Source organism: Nomascus leucogenys, chromosome 8 (assembly GCF_006542625.1).
Source record: "Nomascus leucogenys isolate Asia chromosome 8, Asia_NLE_v1, whole genome shotgun sequence".
NCBI classification, from domain to species: domain Eukaryota; kingdom Metazoa; phylum Chordata; class Mammalia; order Primates; family Hylobatidae; genus Nomascus; species Nomascus leucogenys.
Window position 1 is genome coordinate 59494445 of NC_044388.1, and position 23455 is coordinate 59517899.

At 45.5% G+C, this 23455-nt stretch overlaps 2 protein-coding genes across 2 annotated transcripts in view; one reads left to right on the plus strand and one right to left on the minus strand.

Annotated features, from left to right (window-relative positions):
• The first annotated feature begins 132 nt into the window (after window positions 1–132).
• SMIM13 (small integral membrane protein 13) overlaps window positions 133–23455 on the plus strand; it is a 42965-nt gene continuing 19642 nt past the window's right edge. The window contains exon 1 of the mRNA XM_003263509.4: window positions 133–712. Coding sequence (XP_003263557.1) covers window positions 637–712 — 76 coding nt within the window. The 5' untranslated portion in view covers window positions 133–636. The remainder of the gene's footprint in view (window positions 713–23455) is intronic.
• Window positions 9438–18772, minus strand: ERVFRD-1 (endogenous retrovirus group FRD member 1, envelope). Its single transcript, NM_001305072.1, is given in 2 exon segments — window positions 9438–12580; window positions 18610–18772. A coding segment is annotated over 1 exon segment (1617 nt). The 5' UTR covers window positions 12267–12580; window positions 18610–18772; the 3' UTR covers window positions 9438–10649.

Here is a 23455-nt window from a genome sequence, read left to right on the forward strand (position 1 = left end):
GAGGATGGAAGCAGCAAAACCCGAGTGGCGGTGCATTCTGGGAGTTGTAGTCCCTGCGAGACAAAGCCCTCCCGCCTCCACCAGGCTCTGCACTCCATCTCCCAGCCGGCCCCGCGCCGCGGAGGAGGCGAGCTTGGTGATGAGCTGCCGCAGCGTAGGGGGCCTGGGGTGGAGAAGCCGCTACAGCCGCGGCCAGGCGACGCTGACATCTGGCATCCCTGGGGTCTCAGAGACACTTGGGTGGACAGCGACGAGGGCCTTGTGGCCGCCGTGTGTACCCGTGCTTACCCTCTGTCCTCCCTACAGGCGCGCGGCGTCCGCCATGGAACCGCGTCCGACCGCTGGGGTCTCTGGGTACCGCGGCCTCGGCTCCCCGGGGCGATGAGGGACTAGAGGCGCCCTGAGGCGCGCCTGCCTCCCGCGCTCTGGCCACGCGGGCGGGCGGGCTGTCCCACAGTGCCCGCCTTTGCGCCTCCCCACCCCCTGGGGGCGCTGCCGAGGGGGCGCCAGCCGCCCATGCCGCCCCGGCACCCAGCCGCGCCTGGCGCCCGCCGCTGAAGCTCAGGACGCGCCGCCGCCCGCGCTCACCGCGGTCCGCGCCAGCCGCCCCGAGCCGACCGCCCTTCTGCCCCCAAGATGTGGCACAGCGTCGGGCTGACGCTGCTTGTGTTCGTGGCCACACTTCTGATCGTCCTGCTGCTGATGGTGTGCGGTGAGTGGGGGCGGCAGCCGCGGGGCAGTTCCACACGCCGGGTCGCTGATCTGCTGTGTTTTTTTTTGTTTTGTTTTTTTTGAAAAAAACAAAAGGGCGTGGACGGACAAGTGTCTTAAAATCAACTGTAGTCCCTTAGCCTCTAGGGCTGAGCGTAGAGGTGGGCCCTTTACCCATGGCCGGCCCTCGGGCATCTTGGAGAGGGGAAGGACAGGCTCCAGGGCTTCCTGACTCTGAGTGAAACTCAGTCTTGCTTCACAGGCAGCGTGTGCTCTTCTTTCATTCTCACCACAGGCTGCCCAGATTGTAACCTTGGCCTGCATTCGAAGGTGAAGTGATTGGTTGGTCCTTTTTCATTTGCACAGATTCTGACCTTAATAATGAGAGGTGTCACCTTCGTTTCATCAGCCTGTGGGCTAGAGTTGGGTTTTCAACACGCGTAAAATTGTTTACTTAGAGTTCAGCCTTAAAATCAATTCCAAGCAGAGATGTGGAGACCAGGCAGAGCTTAAAAACACCGGCTATATTAAACTTGCAGGGTCAGGTAACCTAACTCTCAGTTCTATAATAATGGTGCTATTTTGAATGCTGTGCGTATTTTCCTTCTTGGAATGAGAGGACGTTCAACTTTTTTCTTAAGATAATGTTAGCCCAATTTTAGATCTTTTTGATTTCTCTGTACATGTATATAGTAGCTGATAACCACAGGTCTCTTAGCAAAGTGGCTGAGCAATTGTGAAAATCTAAAAAGTATGTAGAACACGTGTCAGTGAGTTTACACATGTTTATAAGACTGAAGTATGGGTTCAGGTTGATGTAATAATGGGTCAGAATTCATACAGATACTATAGGGCTTGTTCATTACACGATAAATGTACAAATTAACAGTGACGCTGTGGAATATATGTGTGCACTTGTGCATATGCATGTATATGTATTTATAAACTTGTATGTTTATTTTATTTTTTGAGATTGAGTCTCGCTGTTGTTGCCCAGGCAGTAGTGCAATGGCCTGATCTTGGCCCACTGCAACCTCTGCCTCCTGGGTTTAAGTGATTCTCCTGCCTCAGACTCTCGAGTAGCTGTAGCCGGGATTACAGGCGCCCGCCACCATGCCCAGCTAATTTTTGTATTTTTAGTAGAGGTGGTGTTTAACCGTGTTGGTCAGGCTGGTCTTGAACTCCTGACCTCATGTGATCCACCCTCCTTGGCCTCCCAAAGTGCTGGGATTACAGGCGTGAGTCACCGCGCCCGGCCTTGTATGTATGTTTAAACTTTGTTGTGCTTTACTATAACACCAGATTAAAGCTTCTAATTTACAGCCTTTCTTTTCTGATGAGATAAAGCAATTGAGTAACCTTTCTCAGTTTTCTGCTTGTGCTGTCAACAAGCAGAAGAATGTTAGAATATTGAACTAATTGTAGATGTTTAAGGTTCTTGAAGTAAGGAAAACAAAATCCTTGTGATATGTTTGGATGTGGGAAAGGAGGGAAAGCATTTATTACCCTTTCTGGTTTGAAAATGCAAGCTAGGACGGGCGCGGTGGCTCACGTTTGTGATCCCAGCACTTTGGGAGGCCGAGGCGGGCGGATCACGAGGTCAGGAGATAGAGACCACGGTGAAACCCCGTCTCTACTAAAAATACAAAAAAATTAGCCGGGCGTGGTGGCGGGCGCCTGTAGTCCCAGCTACTCGGAGAGGCTGAGGCAGGAGAATGGCGTGAACCCGGGAGGCGGAGCTTGTAGTGAACCGAGATTGCGCCACTGCACTCCAGCCTGGGCGACAGAGCGAGACTCCGTCTCAAAAAAAAAAAAAAAAAAAAAAAAAAAAAAAAAAAAAAGAAAATGCAAGCTAACTGGGCGTGGGAATGTGACACGTAGACCCTACCGTACCTTGGCTAGGATATTTGCCAAATTTACTTTTGTGGCTTCAGAATTCCAAATTGCTCTCTCATCTCTAAACAGCTATTTGATGGTTTAATTATATACATTTTTCTAAAAGTGCTTTTAGTTTCAGAAACATTAAGGAATAAGAGAGATGAGGTGTGCTAGGACGCAGTCCCCAAGCTTTTTGGCACCAGGGACTTGTTTTGTGGAGAACAATTTTTCCACAGATGGAGCAGGGATGGTTTTGGGATAAAATTATTCCACCTCAGATCACCAGGCATTAATTAGATTCTCATAAGGAGCGAGCAACCTAGATCCCTCCTATGCGCAGTTCACAACAGGGTTTGTGCTCCAATGAGAATCTGATATGCCGCTGATCAGACAGGAGGCGGAGCTCAGATGGTAATGCTTGCCTCCTGCAGGGACGAGGGATCTGTGTGCTAGGGTTGGGGACCCCTGTGCTAGAACACCTTAGTTTTTGGAATAGTCAAGAACTAAAAGCTCTATGATGAAGTAATCAATACTTTTTTGTTGTTGGGAGAACTGATGATGGAGTAGCCTCATCTTTTGACTAGGATGGGGCGGGAACTTGGGGAGAGAAGGCAAGGATCAGACCAGACTTGAGAGAGAAATTAGAATGCGATATTAGTTTGCCAGGGCTGCCATGACAGAATGCCAGAGACTGGTGGGTGGCTTAAACAACTCATTTGTTTTCTTCCTTTTGTTTTTTTTTTTCCTTTTTTTATTTTTTTTGAGATGGAGTTTCGCTCTTGTTGCCCAGGCTGGAGTGCAATGGTGTGATCTTGGCTCACTGCAACCTCTGCCACCTGGGTTCAAGCAATTCTCCTGCCTCAGCCTCCCGAGTAGCGGGGATCACAGGCATGCGCCACCATGCCTGGCTAATTTTCTGTTTTTAATAGAGACGGGGTTTCTCCATGTTGGCCAGTTTGGTTTTGAACTCCCAACCTCAGGTGATCCACCCGCCTCGGCTTCCCAAAGTGCTGGGATTACAGGCGTGAGCCACCACGCCCGGCCCCAGTGCCTGGCTAATTTTGTATTTTTAGTAGAGACACGGTTTCTCCATGTTGGTCAGGCTGGTCTCGAGCTCCTGACCTCAGGTGATCTGCCCACCTCGACTTCCCAAAGTGCTGGGATTACAGGCATGAGCCATCCATGCCCAGCCAAACGCATTTATTTTTTTACAGCTCTGGAAGCTAAAAGTCAGAGATCAGCAGGGTTGATTTTCTCTTGAGGCTTCTCCCCTTGGCTTGTAGATGGTGCTCTTGTCCTTGTGTCTTCACATAGTCTCTCCTTTGTGTGTTCTAATCTCTTTATAAGGACATCAGTCACTGGATTATGGCCCCTCACCCTATGACTTTATTTAACCTTAATTACCTCTTTAAAAAGCTTTATCTCCAGGCTGGGCATGGCGGCTCGTGCCTGTAATCCCAGCCCTTTGGAAGGCAGAGGCAGGCAGATCACCTGAGGTCAGGAGTTTGAGACCAGCCTGGCCAACATGACGAATCCCCATCTCTGCTAAAAAAAAAAAAAAAGAATACCAAAAATTTGCCGGGCATGATGGCACATGCTTGTAATTCCAGCTGCTCAGGAGGCTGAGGCAGGAGAACTGCTTGAACCCAGTAGGCGGAGGTTGCAGTGAGCCGACATCACACCATAGCACTCCAGCCTGGGCAACAAGAGTGAAACTCCGTTTCAAAAAAAAAAAACCTTATCTCCAAATACAGTACAGTCACAGTGGGGGTTAGAATTTCAACATATGAATTTGGATGGCACACAATTCACTCTATAACAAGCACCATGTCTTTAGCACTGGCTGAAAGCTAGGGAGTAGCTGTATGCCCATAAAACAATTGTTTCTAACCCTTCTAGCGGTCACAAGCCCTTTTGAGAGTCTGGTAAATGCTGTGAATCTTTTCTTTTTTTTAAAAAAAGAAAAATTCACCCACATAACTTACCTGCCCTCTGCTCACCGCCCTCCCACCCAATTTCTGAGATTTCATGGACTCATCTTCCTTGAATACAAACATGGAGTTCCGATTAAGAGGCTCTGCTCTTTGGGCTGGGTCTCCTGTTTTCTTATTTCATTCAGTTCAACAAACTGAATATTGAGTGTCTACCAGGAATTGGGAACACAAAATCCATGACAGAGATCTGTCCCTAGGAATTTATGTAGTTTTCTTTCGAGCTCTGACAGACTCCTTCACCTAGTGAATTCTGATGTCCAAAGTTCAGATTCCTAGGGAGGTTTCCCTTCTGTCTACACTGGTTGTCTCTGCTTTCTCACCTCTCATTCATTCCAAGGTGTTTTCTACCCCCACTATTCAGTGACGCTGCCCTTGTCAAAGTCAGTAACAGATGGCCTCCATATTACCTAGCCTGTGGTGGTCGCTTCTCAGTCCTAATTGAGCTTAAATTGTCATATTCGTTCCTTACATTTAAGCAATCTGTGCTAGAAACATTTAACATTTCTTTTATTTACTTTTTTTGAGATGGAGTTTTGCTCTTGTTGCCCAGGCTGGAGTACAGTGGTGCAATCTTGGCTCACTGCAACTTCTGCCTCCTGGGTTTAAGTGATTCTCCTGCCCCAGCCTCCCGAGTAGCTGAGATTACAGGTGTCAGCCACCATGCCCAGCTAATTTTTTGTATTTTTAGTAGAGACGGGATTTCACCATGTTGGCCAGGCTTGTCTTGAACTCCTGACCTCAGGTGATGCACCTGCCTTGGGCTCCCAGGGTGCTGGGACTACAGGCATGAGCCACCATGCCTGGTTCATTCAACATTTCTTTGGCTTTTATATACTGTATTTCCATGATGTTCTTCCTACCACAGTGGCTATTATTTTTTCTTAGCTTCTTCTCATCCCGTAGAATTTTCTTTTTTTGACCGCAACCAACAATAGAAAATAGATTATTCCTAATATGTTCATAAGTATACAGATTACATGTGTTAGTCCATTAATACATCTATCTACTTATCATCGATCTCTGAAATAAAACGTTTATGGACTAGTACTTGCCCTTACTCTATGAGAGGATTCTATTTTTTTCTATTATGTTTCTATAATATACTGCAAATATATTTTTTTCTTTTACTCCCCAAGGTCTCCTATCCAGTCCTAGAGATTTAAATGTCTGCTGTAGCTAATGACTCAAACATTTGTTTCTCTAACTCTTACGTCTCTCCTGAGCCCCAGGCTCATGCATCAGCCTTTTCTTTTTTTTTGAGACGGAGTCTAGCTCTGTCGCCAGGCTGGAGTACAGTGGCGCAATCTCGGCTCACCGCAACCTCCGCCTCCTGGGTTCAAGGGATTCTTCTGCCTCAGCCTCCCAAGTAGCTGGGATTATAGGCGCCCGCCACCACACCTGGCTAATTTTTGTATTTTTAGTAGCAATGGGGTTTCACCATGTTGCCCAGCATGGTCTCAATCTCCTGACCTTGTGATCCACCTGCCTCGGCCTCCCAAAGTGCTAGGATTACAGGCGTGAGCCACCGTGTCTGGCCCATACTACATGTTTTACTTGTCCATCATCTGTCTCCCACACTAGAGGGTAAGGCCCAGTGAGGGCAGGCATTTTGTTTTCTTCACTACCGTATTCCTGACACCTACAGAAGTGTCTGGCACATAGTAGACACTCAATAAACATTTGTTCAACAAATGAATAGATGAATGCTGCAGAATACCCAAGCTCCTACAAATAAAACACCTGATATGTCCAATGGAGATCTCAATACAACAGATAAGAGTTTATTTCAATTCTGTTACTCCAATTCTCCTAGTGGTGAGGGTAGAGGGAGAGAAGCATCATAAGCTTTAGAGACCTAAATAGCCACTATATATTTTTAGACATTATTAACCATAGTAGATGCTCCTTCCATTTCTTTCTCTGCTTGCCATTGATAATACATTTAGTTGACTTAATAGTGTGGATTTATATTTTGACTCTGTAAACATTATTCTCTGCTGGTTAAATAGTGTAATATGACCACACTTTCATTTTTACATGGTTCTTCATTTTTTCGAAGTTAATACATAATTGCCTTTTTAGCTTACCTAGTATTACTTTGGTACTTTTTTTTGTTGTTGTTGTTGTTGTTGTTTTTCTTTGAGAGGTAGTCTCACTCTGTTGCCCAGGCTGGAGTCCAGTGGTGCAATCTCGGCTCACTGCAACCTCCATCTCCTGGGTTCAAGCGATTCTCCTGCTTCAGCCTCCCGAGTAGCTGGGACTACAGGTGCCTGCCACCATGCATGCCTGGCTAATTTTTTGTATTTTTAGTGGAGACGAGGTTTCACCGTGTTAGCCAGGATGGTCTCAATCTCCTGACCTCGTGATCCACCCGCCTCGGCCCCCCAAAGTACTGGGATTACAGGCATGAGCCATGGTGTCTGGCCTACTTTGGTACATTGTTATGTGCTCCCTACCAGATGTTCCACAATATCTTTTACTCATCAGTAGTATTTCCCACATGTTCAAATGGATTGCTTTTCCCCTCCTTCCCCCACCCAGATCCAGAACCTTCCTTCTTTCTCAACAGCTGTCATTCTGTAGAAAGTTGTACTTTCTCGATTATCCTGTTCTGTACCCTGTTTTCTGGATCTCATGTCATTATCTTTTTCAGTTTCCATTCTCTTTTTGTTGGAGCACATTTTCTAGTAGCTTTCTAGGAAAGAATGCATGAAAAATAATTTTTTGAGCTAATGCATACCTGAAAATGTCTCTATTTATTTATTTTCTACCTTTATACTTGATTGATAATTTGAATAGATTTTGGGGTTACAAATGATTTTCACCCAAAATTTAAAAATGGTTACCCCATTGATTTCTTGCTTCCAGGTCTGGTATTGAAAAATTTAATGCCTTCCGTTTCCTTGTCATTATACATGACTTGGTTTCTCTCTCAAGATGCTTTTTGGATAGCCTTTTTGTCATTGTATACTGAAATGTCATAATGATGTACCTTTGTGTGTGTCTCTTTCACTTTTCTAGGTCCCTTTAATTCAGATTTTTTCCTCATTTGTGGAGAAATTTTCTGCTAGATTTGTGATCAATTTCCTCCTCTCCATTTTCTTTTTTTTTTTTTTTTTTTTTCTGTTCTCTTTGAAACTTCTGGTAGTTGTATGCTGGACCTCTTGGGTTGATTCTTTAATTTTATCTTTTTATCTCCTAATTCCCTCCTGCCCCTTTCTTCTGGAGGATGTTTGGGGCTTTATCTTCTGTCTCTTAAATTGAATTTTTAATTTTAGCTGTCCAGTTTTTAATTTCAGAACTTGGTTGTTCTATGATCAGCGTTGGACCTGGGCTGATCTGTGACTGTGTGATTAAGTCACACAGCTAGTGTTGCCGCTTACTAGCTGTGTGGCTTGAGCAATGAACTCAACCTCTCTTATTTCAGCAAGTAGATAAATTCACAGATAATTCAGGAATACTGAGGTTCGACTTTGTTTCTGCTTATTTATCTTACACTGAGGTACTATAACTAATAGAGCTGTTTCTCGCAATACTAGGTTGCAGTGAAGAGGTTTTATGGTAGGGCTTCCGAAGGAGGAGATGGAAGGAAACCCCAAATCCATCTTGGAGGGGTTTGGGGCTAGGGTTTAAGGGTTTTGGAGTGGGCCGATTGATTGGTCAAAGAGTGCAGGGGCGAAACCATGGGACAGGGAGATGATGACACTATTCTCATGCTGATTTGATTCCTCTGTAGGGTGTCTTTAAACTGATCTTAAACTGGTGACAGCTGTTTTACTGTAATTCCAGAACCTGAAAAACATCTTAAGCAATTCTTTTTTTTTTTTTTTTTTTGAGACAGAGTCTCATCTGTCGCCCAGGCTGGAGTGGCACAATCCCTGCTCACTGCAACCTCCCCCTCCTCGGTTCAAGTGATTCTCCTGCCTCAGCCACCCAAATAGCTGTATTACAGGCATGCGCCACCACACCCTGCTAATTTTTTGTATTTTTAGTAGAGATGGGGTTTCACTATGTTGGCCAGGTTGGTCTTGAACTCCTGATCTGGTGATCCGCCCACCTCGGCCTCCCAAAGTGCTGGGATTACAGGTGTGAGCCACCACGCCTGGCCTCATCTTTAGCAATTCTTAAAAGCCTTGTGATTCTAACTCAAAAATCTTATTTTTAGGAACCATGGAGATGTAAATGGACAGTATCTAGTGTATTGTGACTTTTGGTTACAAGAAAATGGGTCAAAATGCAGCTTGATTAATGCTTAATTATAACTATGTTTCTGTCCAGAATTCTCATTAACCCTGTGAGGATGGCTTCAGTACAGGTGGATATACATGAATTGACTTTTGAAAAATCAATTTTTTTTTTTTTTTTTTGAGACGGAATCTCGCTTTGTCGCCCAGGCTGGAGTGCAGTGGCGCGATCTCGGCTCACTGCAAGCTCTGCCTCCCGGGTTCACGCCATTCTCCTGCCTCAGCCTCTCCGAGTAGCTGGGACTACAGGCGCCCGCCACCATGCCCGGCTAATTTTTTTGTATTTTTGGTAGAGACGGGGTTTCACTGTGGTCTCGATCTCCCGACCTCGTGATCCGCCTGCCTCGGCCTCCCAAAGTGCTGGGATTACAAGCGTGAGCCACCGCGCCCGGCCAAAAAATCAATTTTTAAAGATTAAATTTGGTTTTAGAAATTTAAACTATCCTTAGATTAATACAGTTTTACTTAGGATAAGGTACATATTTCAAAGATAGTAGACTGAGGTAAAATGTGTTGATTACAGAAAAGTGTGAACAAATTTTGTAGGTTGTCTGGTTCGTTGGTTTTCCTACAATCTGCAAAGATGTATTAAGAAATCAACTTAGGCACATTAGCATTTTAGAGAGTTTATTTGAGCAAGGGTGATTCATGAACAGGCAGGGCCAAACTGTGAGCAGCTGGGTCTGTACTACAGAGGTACAAGGGGGAAATTTTTATAAGGTGCCCACAGAAGCAAGACAAAGAAAATACTTCGTTAAAGTTGAAAGGACCTAGTTAGAGGTTAGGTGGTGGTTTCTGATTGGTTAAGCTTAAGTTTTGTTTGGCTGTTTACACTGAGTTGGATGTTAGTTTGCTTGGTGCTGGAACCTAAATGGTGGAACTTTTACCAGCAGCAAATCCCATGGGTCTGCAGCAAACTCCATCCTTGCCCGCTGGAGGAGAGGAGGGAATTTGGCCGGGGAGGCGTAAGGTAGCATGGCAGTCTGAGGCAAGTTTTAGAGCAGGAGTAAAAGTTTTAGAGCAAGAACAAAAGGAGGCAAAGTGCACTTGAAGAGAGCCAAGCGGGCGACTTGAGAGATGCAATTGCCTTGCTAGGCCCTTGACTTGGGGTTTTATACATTGGCATGGTTCCGGGGTTTCCATTTCTCCTGCTCTGATTTTTCTTTGGGGCGGGCTGTCTGCATGCACAGTGGCCTGCCAGCACTTGGGAGGGGACGCATGTGCAGTGTTCTTACTGAAGTTGTGCACGTGTTCACTGGAGGAGTTTTTCCCTTACCAGTCAAGCCTTCCTAAAGGAAGGTCATGTACGAGTTAAATGCCACTATTTTGCCTCTTAGCGTGTATGCTTGAGCCTGCGTGCCCAACTCCTGAGATCTTATCAGGAAGCGGCTGATCACCAGCTTCGGGTGTTTCCTATCTATTGGGAGGCCATCTTTCCCTGGCACCAGCTGCCACCCATTATTATGTTAGAGACACAGCTTAACAACTGCCTGACCATCACCTGATGGTCACCTGACATTCCTGGTGAGGGGGCCCTCCCCTGCCCTGCTCATGTCTGACTAGCTACCTGCTCCAACATTTCCCCCCCTCAAGAATCCAAGACCCAATTATTTGGGAAAATGGACGAAGGTCAGTCTTCTTTAACTGCTTCCTGCTGACAGAGGGGCTGTAGTGGTTGTTCTGTGGGTCTTGGCCTCTTGCTAGCTGTCAGGGCAGGATGGCTCTGTGGATTGGCAAAAGCCATATCCAGCCAGGTCCACGGGAGACGGGGCAGGATTTCGCCTCTGTCGTGTCCCACTAGCGAGCAGTCTAGGGGTCCTCCTTAGAAGGGTGACTCTTGAATAGTGCGAGGACGGCGTCCCGCACTGAGATTCGTCTGGAGCTTTATGGCCTGAAGGCGAGAGGAGACAAATTGAGTTATTAGATTTAGGAGACATGGACCAAAAAGGAGCAAAAGTAGGAGACTAACAAGTGGGCCTATGAAGGGAAGAACCCAAGAGAACCATTTCCAAGTTCCTTCCCAATTTAACCAACCCTGAGTGGCTCGTTCCCGTAAACTGGAGGCTTGATTTAGGAGTTGTCTGATGTTGTCTTGTACTTTTCCTGACTGATTTACCCAAAAGCAACATTTTTCATCTAAGGCCAAACAAATTCCTCCCTGTGCTGCCGTTAACATGTCTAGTCCTCGACGATTTTGAAGGACTACGGCTGCTAAAGAGTCAATTTGTTCTTGCACGGTCGTTAAGGTTTTAGCCATGGTGTCAATGTTGTTGGCTATTTCCTTTGAGAGCTGGCTATAGGTGAGGGAAGCTTTTGTGATTCCAGCAATTCCGGTTCCTGTACCAGCTAGAATACCGAGTCCCGCGAGAAGGGGAATGAAATGGATTGCCCTCCTCACCCTGGGCAGCTGGGACTTCCCATAGATTGGTATTGGAAGAGAGAGATTGCCAGGGGCTATGAAGATGTCCGGGGTTACATAGCCTATGGTACAAGTTCCAGTCCAGTTACTGGGGAGGCATTGGTGAATCGACTGGCCACAAATATAAAAGGCTCCTTGAGTTTTAAGGCATGTAGAGATATGGAAATGAAATAAGGGGGTGAGGGAGTTTCCAAAAAATTCTGAGACTGCTGATATGCCCAGGTAGCTGGTGGCTATAGTCATGCCTGCTAAGACTTGGACGCAGGGTGTTTGGCTCTGGTTAGCTCCCTTGGTTTTATTTTCCCAAAAAAGAGAATTTCGAGTTTGGTCCAATAGAACCCATTCCGCTGTAGAGCTGAGATTGGAAATTTGCAGACATTGGTTATAATCAGCAGGCCGGAACCAGAAATTTCGAGTACTGCATGAGCTTGGGCGTCCCTGGCAAAACCGGGTGGATTTATCTAGCAAAGTTCCCTGAGGAAAAGTAATATTTGGAGGTTTAGGGAATCTTGGTTGATGGCGGAATTGGTTGTGGGTGTATGTTTGATAAGTCTGTTGGTTAGGATCTACAGTGAAAGTAACATTACAGACTGTACTTGGAAGAGTGCCTACATTTGTTCCATTTTTCCTTTTGGCCGTAACACAAATAGGGGCTATTCCCATTAAGTTGATATTAGTAAAGATGGGCCCGAAAATGGGAGGTTTCTGGCGGATATCAGGGAAATCTTGCTTTACCGTTGAAAGAAGGCTATTTGCAGGCCTCATCAATCCTTTCAGATTAGGGTCCCATTGATAGGAAATATGTAATTCCGCCTCTATGCTTGTCCATTCTCTGGGCGAGGCTGGATAAGCTGTCCCTGGTGTTTCAGTGGAAGAGCTAGTACATAACCAGCAATTGGTAGAGTAAGGGGATCCTGTACTTTGGAGCAGTTGCTGAGCTTTTTCCAATAACGGGAAATCAGGATGGCGGTAGGCTGCTAGTAAAGGCGTGAGAATGAGAACCAGCAGGAGCAGGCCCATGGTGACCTAAGAGAAACTGGTCACAAAACGAGCTGCCAATGGAACTCCTGGTGGTGTACAAGTTAGGGTTAAAATAGTGATAACAATCAGAGCACTTGCCAGTAAAATTTCTAATATTGGGATCACCTTACTTTGAGGTGAAAGGATGTTGGTGGGGCATTACTTATCTTTTTGTTTAAAGAGGAATTAGATCTTCCAGTGCCTTGCAAGTGTATTCCGGAGCTGAGGTTGCTGGTTCTGAGGTGTTTAAGGGCTTTTCCACAGCTTCTCTTGGGTGTGATGGATCTAGCTGGCAGTCTCCAGTACTGTAATGGCTGTAGAGGCAGATAATAGAATGGTGAAGGGGCCCTTTCAAATAGGAGTTTGTTGGGAATTTGGGGTTCCATCCTTCTAGGCGTTAATGAGAAGTTGTGAGCCTACAGGGTATAGAGGTGGGGATTTTTCCCCTTTAGATTTTGGGTTTGTTTGTAAACCATATTCCTAGAGAGGCTGTTAGAAGCCTGCTAAAGAAGAAACATAGTGGGTGATTTTGGCGGTTTCTTCATCTAGTAATGACAGAATATAGGAATGGCCTACCATATAAAGGCTTGAAGGGGCTTAATTGCAAGGGAGCCTTAGGGGCAATGAATCAGAAGGAGGGCTAAAGCTAAGAGGTACACCCATGGCTGTGCTGTTTCCTGGCAGAGTTTGTTGGGGATGTGTTTGAGGCTTTGGTTATTTCTTTCCACTTTTCCTGAAGATTACAGTCTCCTGGCAGAGTGAAGCTTTATGTCCAGGGCACTACTAACCTGTTGAGTTAATTGGGAAATGAAGGATGAAACATTGTCATTCTGCAATGACCTGGGTTGCCTGAACTGAGGAATGAGTTCCTTTAGGAGGAATTTAGCTACCTCCTGTGCCTTTTCAGTCCTTGTGAGGCAGGCTTCTACCCATCCTGTGAAGGTGTCTACACATACCAAGAGGTATTTAAACCTGTGGTATGCAGGGAGCTGAGTGAAGTCCATCTGCCAGTCTTCCGCAGGGTGTGTACCTCTCCTTTGGATTGGACTTACTGATGGGGAGGGCTTCCCTGTCTGGGGATTATTTATAGTGCACAAAGTGCAGGCTTGACAAACCTGTTGAATAGTTTTATTTATTCCCTCCCCCACTGAACACCGGTTTACAAATTTGCCCTAGACTGTCTTTTCTAAAGTGGCAGGAGTCCTGTAAACTCTTGATGATTTCCATTGGGAGGCTTTAGGTAGACGGAGAAGTTCTCCCAACCTATACCATCCATTGGTTTCTTCTCAATACCCGTGTTGGGTGGCCCAATCTGTTTCTTCCTTAGTGTATTGGAGAGAGAGCAGTTCACTGGGGAGAGAGAGGAGCAAGGCCCCCATGAAGGTATCTTTTGAGATGCCTGTCTCTTTAGCTGGTTAGTCAGCTAACCTATTTCCCCATGCAGTTTCATCGGAGCCCCTTTGGTGTCCTTTACTATGCACTATTGTCACTTCCTGGGGCAAATGAACAGCCTCTAATAGCTCTAAGATTTGAGGCCCATACTTAATTTGAGTATCTGGAGCTGTTAGGTACACCCTCTCCTTCCAGATAGCCATATGAGTGTGAAGCACCAGAAACGTGTATTTGGAATTTGTATATACTTTTTCTTTCCCCTAGTTTAGGGCTTTGGTCAGTGCAGTGAGTTTGGCTAGTTGCACAGAGGTCCCCAGGAACAGAGCTTTAGCCTCTGTAATTTGTTGAAGGGACATTATAGCATACTCTGCATATCTAGTTGTATCCCTGACAAAGCTATTCCCACTTGAAAACAGTATGTCATGTGGATTATCTAGGAGCTGATCTTTTAAGTCTTCCTGGCTGGCATAAATTTGGTTAAGTATCTCAGAACACAAATGTGGTGTTAATGGTCTCCTGGTAGTGGCAGTAAGGAAACTGGGTTAAGGGCGGAACACTGCTCAACTGTTACCTATGGGTTTTTTAACAACAAGACTTGGTACTTTAGGAGTCTGTTTTCAGACATGTTGTATTCTCTGTCTGCAAGGAAGTTTAGTGTTTGGACTAGATGTTGGATTCCCAGTTCTGTTGTTGGGGAGCAGATTAACAGTTCATCCATGTATTGTAGGAGACACTCTCTCCTCTCAAGACTTAGGTCCTGCAAATCTCTAGCCATGGCTTGCCCAGACCAAGGGGGACTGTCTCTGAAACCCTGTGGAAGCACTGTCCAGGTGAGCTGTTGACTCCTTCCTTTTCATTCTCCCACTCAAATGCGAACAGAAATTGGGAGGATGGGTCGAGGGGGAGATACAAAAGAAAGAATCTTTAAGGTCTGAGACTGGAAACCACTGAGCATCTGGAGGTTGGGGAAGAATTATGTATGAGTTGGGGATCGTTGGGTGTATTGGGACTACTGCCTCATTTATGATTCACAGGTCCTGGACTAGCCTGTATTTTTCATTGCTCTTTTTAACAGGTAAGATGGGGTGTTACAGGGTATTAATAATCCATGTTTTTGAAATTTTTCAGTCAGGAGCTGAAATCCCTCTTTGGCCTCCAGCTGGAGAGGAAACTGCCTTCTACAAGGATAGCTAGAAGGATTCTTGGGCTGAATTACTGTAGGCATTGCCATTATGGCCTTTCATGTTATTCCTGAGGCCCAGACTGCTGGATAAATGGGAAGGTCTGTGAACAGTTCATCCTTGTGTATGGTTTCCTTGAGGCATAAGATTGCATTTGAAAAAGGGGGTGCTAGCCCTGGAGGAAAGCTTAACTGAGCCCCTAGTCTGAACAAAATATCTCTACCCAAAAGATATGTAGGGTATTCTGGCATCACTAAAAATGAATGAGAAAAGACGGTTTTCCCCCACAGGCAGCACAGAGGAGGAGTAAACCTCCAGGTTACCGGCACTTCATATCCTCCCAGGAGGATAATTGCCTGGGAAAAGAGGTAAGCATTGAGCAGGCAGCCCTCATGTCCAGAAGAAAACTTACAGTCCTACTGGGCACATCCAAGGCAGCCCTTGGCTCTGTCCCTTCAGTAGCGATATTTGATCCAGGAGCCAACTGGAGCGTAGGGTCCCTTCAGCTCAAGGAGCTGAAGGCCATCCAGTTGGGATGTCCTGAGGGCCTTTCAGCTTTCAGGGTAGTCCTGTTTCCCAGTGGCCAAGCTTGTGGCAATTGGAGCATGGAGAGCTGGGGGTGGGGGTCCCCATCGGTTTGGGCACTGCCTTCTTGTGTGGCCTGGCTCCCCATAGAAGTAGCATTTGGGCAAAGGGATCTGCCTGGGGCCTTCCAGAGGTGGCTGGCAGGTTTGCAGGGCAGTCAGTAGTTGGAGCTATCACTTTTCCTGTTGCCTCTCCTTTTCTTGAGCCCTTTCCTACTCCTCCTGGTTCTGGTTGTGAAAGACCAAGGAACCTACTTTGCAGATGTCAGGCATAGGGGTACTGGGATCTAGTGTTAGTTTCTGGTGTTTCCTCCTAATATCTGGGGTTGTTTGAGTTAGGGAAATGATCCTTTATGAACAGTTGTCCTTCTAGTGGGTCTGGGTCTAGGTTAGTATGTTCCACTAGGGCCTCTTCTAGCCTGTCTAAGAAAATGGTGCGGTTTTCATAAGGCCCTTGATTGGTCAAGGCCAATTTATTACAGTTCACAGGCTTTGCTCTGCTAGCTTTCATTCCTTCTGTCAGACAGAGGAACATGTGGTTCCTTGCTCATATACTCCCCTGGATATTGTAATCCCAATTGGGGTCGACCTGGGGAACTATGGTGGCTCCCACAGGGTAGCTACCAGTGTCAATCATGTGCGTTGTGTTTGCAAATTGTTGGACTGCCACCATAATGGAGTCACATTCTCCCTCAGTATGACTGAGAGGTCCCTCCTGGTGAGTTCAGATGTTAAGCCCAGTTTATAAAACACTTTGATATATTTGTCAGGGTCCTCCATAAACTTTCCCTAGTTCCATTTTAATTTGGCTCAGGTCTTGCATAGTGAATGGAGTCTGGACTCTAGCGGGTCCACTGGGACCACTAAGCCTCCTGAATGGGGCATAACTTAAGGAGGTGGTGTCCAGAGGATGGCCCTGGGTAGGGAGGAGAAGGCTTCTGGGAGACTTCGATATAATTGGGTAGAAGGGGCAGTGGGGTTTGAGCTCTGGGTAAACCTGATGAGGGGCCTCCTGAACCAATGGGAAGGGGCTGCATGACTATGGCTATGGATCTATTTTACAAGCCCAACAAAGGTCAGGGTTGTTTCTTAGGGCCATGAAGGCCAGTACATAGGGGATTTCTATCCATTTTCCCTGGTGGTAGCAAAAAAAATCTAGTTGATGGATCATATTTAAATTTGTGCTTCTATTTTCTGGCCAAGATTCCTGGTCCTAGAGCTTTTATTCCACCCAGGCTGTATTACAGAAAAATATTAGTCCTTTCCTTTTTAGGGTTTGGGAGTCAAACTTCTCCCAGTTCTTGAGGATGTATCCAAGTAGTGTGTCCTGTGGTGTGGAGACTCAATTACCTGTCCACAGAGAGAACAGAGGAGAGAAGGGAAAAAGAAGGCAACCCCTCCAATTTCTCTACTGTCTTTTTCCTGAACTTATGGCAGACCAGAGTGGGTAGGGCATTACCCCATTCATCCATTTTTCCTTTGCGTATGGCAGTGTCCCCCATTCATTCTAGGGGTTCCAGAATGAACCAGTGCTTACCAGGTACCCCTAACCTTGGTCCCATCTTGTTTTATGGAGGCACAATTACCCATTTGTAAAGAAAGAACAGAGGTGAGAAGAGGGCGTCTCCCCTTGTTCTCTTAATCCTGTGCCTATGGCAGACCAACAGGGTGCCCTCCCACTCATCCAAGGGGTTCTGGAATGAACCAGTGTTTACTGGGTACCCCTACCCTGATCCCATCCCATTTCTGGACCAGCTTTCATCTGTGTTGCACTGGTAATCTGTTTTGTGTTTGTAGCCTGGAACTAGTCTTCATCTCTGTTCTATGGGTACTTTGGTCTCTTGCATCTGCCTCCTTGGGCCGCCCTATATCCTTGTCTCCATGACCTTATAGTGACCCTTGTTCAGAGCATTCTAGCAACAAAATGATTATCTCTTTTCTCAGATTCTCATTTCCCACGTTCTTTAAGAAGACGAGAAGCCTGTTTTTCTGCCAATTGCTGCAAGGGGGCTGGACTTCTCTCCCTTCAAATATAACTTTGAAGGTCCTGATACATATTGAGAAGGGTGTGGAGGTGATTAGAGGAATGGAGGAAAATTTATATTTGGGATTCTTCATCCTCCCAGGGTAACATGCAGAACAAATGCTTAAACAGATAGAACAATCCCTCTGCTACAGGAGGAAGCGGGAGGAAGCAAGAGGAATACTCATGGAAAGCCTTCATATGTTCGCAGAAACAGCAGCCCTTGGATTTGAGAGGGCAACATTTATTTGCCCTCTTGATATAAAGGAGGAACCTCTGGAGGACTTGGTGTTTGGGATAAGGGCCTGCAAATGGCAGAGAATTTTTCCTCCCCACAAAGGGGTGCTAACTCAGAAAAAAAGCAAGTGGGTGGGGTCCTTAAGGGCTACAGAGTGAGGTCCTATGCAAGCAAGCAAACCACTTCAAAAGCCAGGGAGAAACATGGCCCTGGAGCATAACAGGGATGAAAAGCATATGATAAGTCATAAGGAGCTGACAGAGCTGAGGTTCTGATTAGTGTCTGTCCCGGCAGTAAGCCAACAGACAGGGAAAGGGTTAGAGGTCATCTGAGCTGGTAGGGTAACAAGTATAAATATCAAGGGACATCCGTAAGGGAGTCCATCTCTTGGTTGCCAGGCTAACACAGCAAGAGCTGTGGGTGCATGAATAACAAATAGGGAGTGTGTGTTTAAGGCAGAGAAGAAAGTTGCAGGGCATGCAAAGTAAGAACAGAGAAAAGACAGACTTACCCCAAGGCAGTTGGTCCCATGGGTGTGCAAGGTCATTTTGGAATACGTACAGAGAAAGGAGAATAGGTGGTGGTGGGTTTTTGGGAAAGAGCTGATTTTAGTTGAAAAAGCAGAGGAAACCCCAGATACTACATGGTTATAGGTTTTAGCCCTACCACTCTCATCAGCCTCCTGTCCAGGGGGGGTCATTAGTGTCTCAGGTCTACTCAGTGCAGACTCCAAGGTCCTTCCCACCCCTGCAAGCCATCCTTCAGGGTGAGCAGAGAGAGCAGCCAGGGGGAGCAGAGCCACTGTGGCTGAGAGGAATCGTTCTAGGGGTAGGTTAGTAAGCAGGAGAGTGAAAGAGGAGAAGGAAACCACGTATGAGGGTTGAACGCCTCCAGCCGAAGAAGGCAAGGCGTAGAGGTGTCTTACCACTAGGGAAGGTATCCGAGTCACTGCACCATTTGAGAGATCCAAGTGCCCTGTTCAGCCCTTGACTAGGGGTTTTATACATCGGCATGGTTCCAGGGTTTCCATTTCTCCTCCTTGGATTTTTTTCATTGGGATGGGCTGTCTGCATGTGCAGTGGCCTGTCAGCACTTGGGAGGAGCCACATGTGCATTTGTTTACTGAAGTTGTGCGCATGCTTTCTTGAGACATTTTTCCCTTATCAGTCAGGTGTTCCTAGGGGAAGGTCACATACTGGTTCAACTGTCATTTTGCTTGTTAGTGCGCATGCTTGAGCCCACTTGCCCAGCTTCGGAGATCTTATCAGAGAAGTTGCTGATCACCAGCTTCCGGTGTTTCCTGACTTTTGGGAGACTGTCTTTCCCTGGTACTGGCTGCGACCCATTATTATTATTTTAGAGAAACAGTGTAACAACCGCCTGATCATCACCTGATGGTCACCTGACATTCCTGAGGTGGGGGCCCTCTCCTGCCCTGCTCATGTCTGCCTGACTACCTACTCTAACAGAACCAGCTTAACCTAATGGCCTCCTGATGGAACTGCCTTTTTTTTTTGGTTTGGTTTTGTTTTTTGGAGGCAGTCTCGCTCTGTCTCCCAGGCTAGAGTGCAGTGATGCAATCTTGGCTCACTGCAACCTCCACCTCCCGGGTTCAAGTGATTCTTGTGCCTCAGACTCCTGAATAGCTGGAATTACAGGTGTGCACCACCATGCCCAGCTAATTTTTGTATCTTTAGTAGAGAACTCCTGACCTCAAGTGATCTGCTGTCCTTGACCTCCCAAAATGCTGGGATTATAGGCATGAGCCACCGCACCTGGCCCAAACTGCTTTCCATAAACATAAATTTACCTTTCTAATGTAAATCGAATCATACAACATGCTTTTTGTGTTTGACTTCTTTCTCCTAGCATAATGCTTTTGAAATCTATTTGTGTTGTGTGTATCAGTAATACATTCTTTTGTATTGCTGAAAGAGTATTCCATTGTATAGATATACCACAATTTGTTTATCCATTTACTCATTGATGGACATGAGAGTGGTTTCCAGCTTTTGGCTGTTAGTATTATTATTGTTTTATTTATTTATTTTTTTGAGATGGGGTCTTGCTCTGTCGCCCAAGCTGGAGTGCAATGGTATGATCTTGGCTCACTGCAACCTTCGCCTCCTGGGTTCAAGTAATTCTCCCGCCTCAGCCTCCCAAGTAGCTGGGATTATAGGTGACTGCCACCATGCCTGGCTAATTTATTTTATTTTATTTTATTTTATTTTTTGTATTTTTAGTAGAGACAGGGTTTCACCATGTTGGCCAGGCTGGTCTCGAACTCCTGACCTCAAGTAATCCACCCTCCTGGGCCTCCCAAAGTGCTGGGATTACAGGCGTGAACCTGTAGTAGTAGTATTAGTAGTTAGTAGTATTATTAACATTCAATTGCCAATCTTGGTGTAGACATATGTTTTCATTTCTCTTGAGTAACTCTATAAGAAACTGCCAAACATTTGCATTGCCAACAGTCATGTGTGAGAATTTGTTACTCTGCATCCATCACCAACATTTGATGGTATTGTCTGTTTTTAATTTAGCCATTCTAGAGAATGGGTATTATGCTTTTGATTTTTGTTTCCTTAATGACTAATTATTTTGAGCATCTTTTATGTGTTATTTGCCATTCTTTCTACCTTCTGTGTAAATCATCTGTACAAATTTTTTCTAGTCATTTAAAAAATTGTGTTACTTGTCTTTTATCAAGTTGTAAACAATTCTTTATTCTGGATACAAGTTTTTTTTATTTGTTTTTATCAGATGTGTTTTGCAAGTATTTTCTTCTATTCTGTAGCTTGCCTTTTTATTTTTATTTTTTTGAGATGGAGTCTTGCTTTGTTGCCCAGGCTGGAGTGCAGTGGCACAATCTTGGCTCACTGCAGCCCCCACCTCCTGGGTTCAAATGGTTGCCCTGTTTCAGTCTCCCCAGTAGCTGGGAATTACAGGCATGTGCTACCATACCTGGCTAATTTTTGTATTTTTAGTAGAGGCAGGGTTTCACCATGCTGGCCAGGCTGGTCTCGAACTCCTGATCTCAGGTGGTCCACCCGCCTCGGCCTCCCAAAGTGCTGCGATTACAGGCATGAGCCACCACACCCGGCTGCCTTTTTATTTTTAAATGTCATTTGTTTTGTGTTATTGTTTGATAAGTCCTGCTTATCAAGTTTTTAAGGTATGACATATAAAGTTATTCTTTTTTTTTTTTTTTAATTTTTTTGAGATGGAATCTCACTGTGTCGCCCATGCTGGAGTGCAACGGCACGATCTTGGCTCACTGCAACCTCTACAGCCCGGATTCAAGCAATTCTCCTGCCTCAGCCTCCTGAGTAGCTGGGATTACAGGTGTGCGCCACCATGCGTGGCTAATTTTTGTATTTTTAGTAGAGATGGGATTTCACCATGTTGGCCAGGCTTGTCTCGAACTCCTGATCTCAAGTGATCTACCTGCCTCGGCCTCCCAAAGTGTTGGGATTACAGGCAGTTGAAGGTAGTTTTACCTTTTCTTCCCAATGTGTACATTTGTCTTTTAGCTTTTGCCTCATTGCACTGGCTAGGGCCTTACAATGTTGCAAGAAAGGAGTGAGAGCAGACCTTCTCCCCTGATCTTTTGGAGTAAAATATTTAGCCTTTTACCATTAAATAAATTATTAGCTGTAGGATTTTAATAGATATTCTTTATCAAGTTTAGGAAGAAAACTTCCCCTCTGTTTCTACTTTGTGGTGATTTTTCTTTTTTTTTTTTAAAATCAGGAGTGGATATTGGATTTTTTTTTTCAAATGATTTTTCTGTATTAAGATGGTCATGTACTTTTTCTCTTTTCCTTTTTTTTTTTTTTTTTTTTGAGATGGAGTCTCAGTCTGTCGCCCAGGTTGGAATGCGGTGGTATGATCTCTGCTCACTGCAACCTCCTCCTCCCAGGCTCAAGTGATTCTCGTGCCTCAGCCTCCTAAGTAGCTGGGATTACAGGCGTGTACCACCACACCCAGCTAATTTTTGTATTTTTAGTAGAGACGGGGTTTCACCATGTTGATCAGGCTGGTCTCGAACTGTTGACCTCAAGTGATCCACCCACCTTGGCCTCCCAAAGTGTTGGCATTACAGGCATGAGCCACCACGCCCGGCTGTATTTTTTCTCTTTTAAGTCTGTTAATATGGTGGATTATGTTGCATTTCGAATGTGAAAGTAACCCATTCCTCAGATAAACCTGTTTTGTTCATGACATGTTATCCATTTTCTATACTGTAGCAATAAATTTAGTAAACATTTAAGATTTTTCTGTTTATATTCACGAGAAATACTTGTGGTTTTCTTAAACATCCTTGTCTGGTTTTCTCATCGTGTTAATGCAGACCTTGTTACATGAGTTGGGTACTGTTCCTGTCTCTTTGGATTTTTGGAAGCGTTTACATACAATTGCTATATTGGTTTTCTATTGCTGCATAACAAATTCCCACAAATTTAGCAGCTTAAGACAACGCACAGTTATTAGGTATCAGTTTCTGTGGGTCAGGAGTCTCCACCTGGCTTAGCTGGGTCCTCTGCCCCTAAGGCTGCAGTCAGGGTGTTGGCCGGACTGTGTTCCTTTCTGGAGCTTGGGTTCCTTCTTCAAGCTTATGTGGTTGTTGGCAGGATTCAGTTCCTTGTGACTGAGGACTCAAGGTGGCTCACCTCTTCATGCCAGTTGAATCTCTGACACCAGGGAGGGTCCCAATCCCTCTTTTAAGGTTTTTACCTAATTGAGTCAGGCCCACCGAAGGTAATTTCACTTTTGAATAACTAAAAATCAACTGATTGAGACCTTAATTATAGTTTCAGAATCCCTTCATCTTTACCAAATAACATACCCTAATAAAGGGAGTAACTATCGCATTACCTTTGCCATGTTCTTTCTTTCTTTCTTTTTTCTTTTTTTTGAGACAGAGTTTTGCTTTTGTTGCCTGAGCTGGGGTGCAATGGCTCAATCTCAGCTCATTGCAATCTCTGCCTCCTAGGTTCCAGCGATTCTCCTGCCTCAGCCTCCCAAGTAGCTGGGATTACAAGCATAGGCCACCGTGTCCGGCTAATTTTTTTGTATTTTTAGTAGAGACGGGGTTTCTCCATGTTGGTCAGGCTGGTCTCGAACTCCCGACCTCAGGTGATCCGCCTGCTTCGGCCTCCCAAAGTGCTGGGATTACAGGTGTGAGCCACCGTGCCCTGCTGGCCAGCCTTCCTTCCTCTTTTTTTTTTTTTTTTTGACAGAGTCTCACTCTGTCACTCAGGCTGGAGTACAGTGGTGTGATCTCTGCCCACTGCAACCTCTGCCTCCCAGGTTCAAGCGATTCTCGTGCCTCAGCCTCCCAAGTAGCTGGGACTACAGGCATGCACTACCATACCCAGCTAATTTTTGTATTTTTTGCTAGAGATGGGGTTTCGCCATGTTGGCCAGGCTGGTCTCAAACTCTGGGCCTCAGGTGATCCGTGCACTTCAGCTTCCCAAAATGCTGGGATTATAGGCATGAGCCACTGCTCCTGGCCAGTTTTGCCGTGTTCTGTTGGTTAGAAGCAGATCAGTTTCTACCCACATTCAAGAGGAGGAGTCACATAAAGATTACACAAAGGATTGACTCATTGGGATTACTAGAGTGTGTCACATTTGACATAATTTCTTTGTAAATGTTTGGTAGAATTCATCTGGGCTGGGACTTTTCTATTTGGAAAGATTTTCAACTACAAATTCAGTTTCTTTATTAGATATTGGACTGTTCCACTTACCTGTTTCTTCTTGAA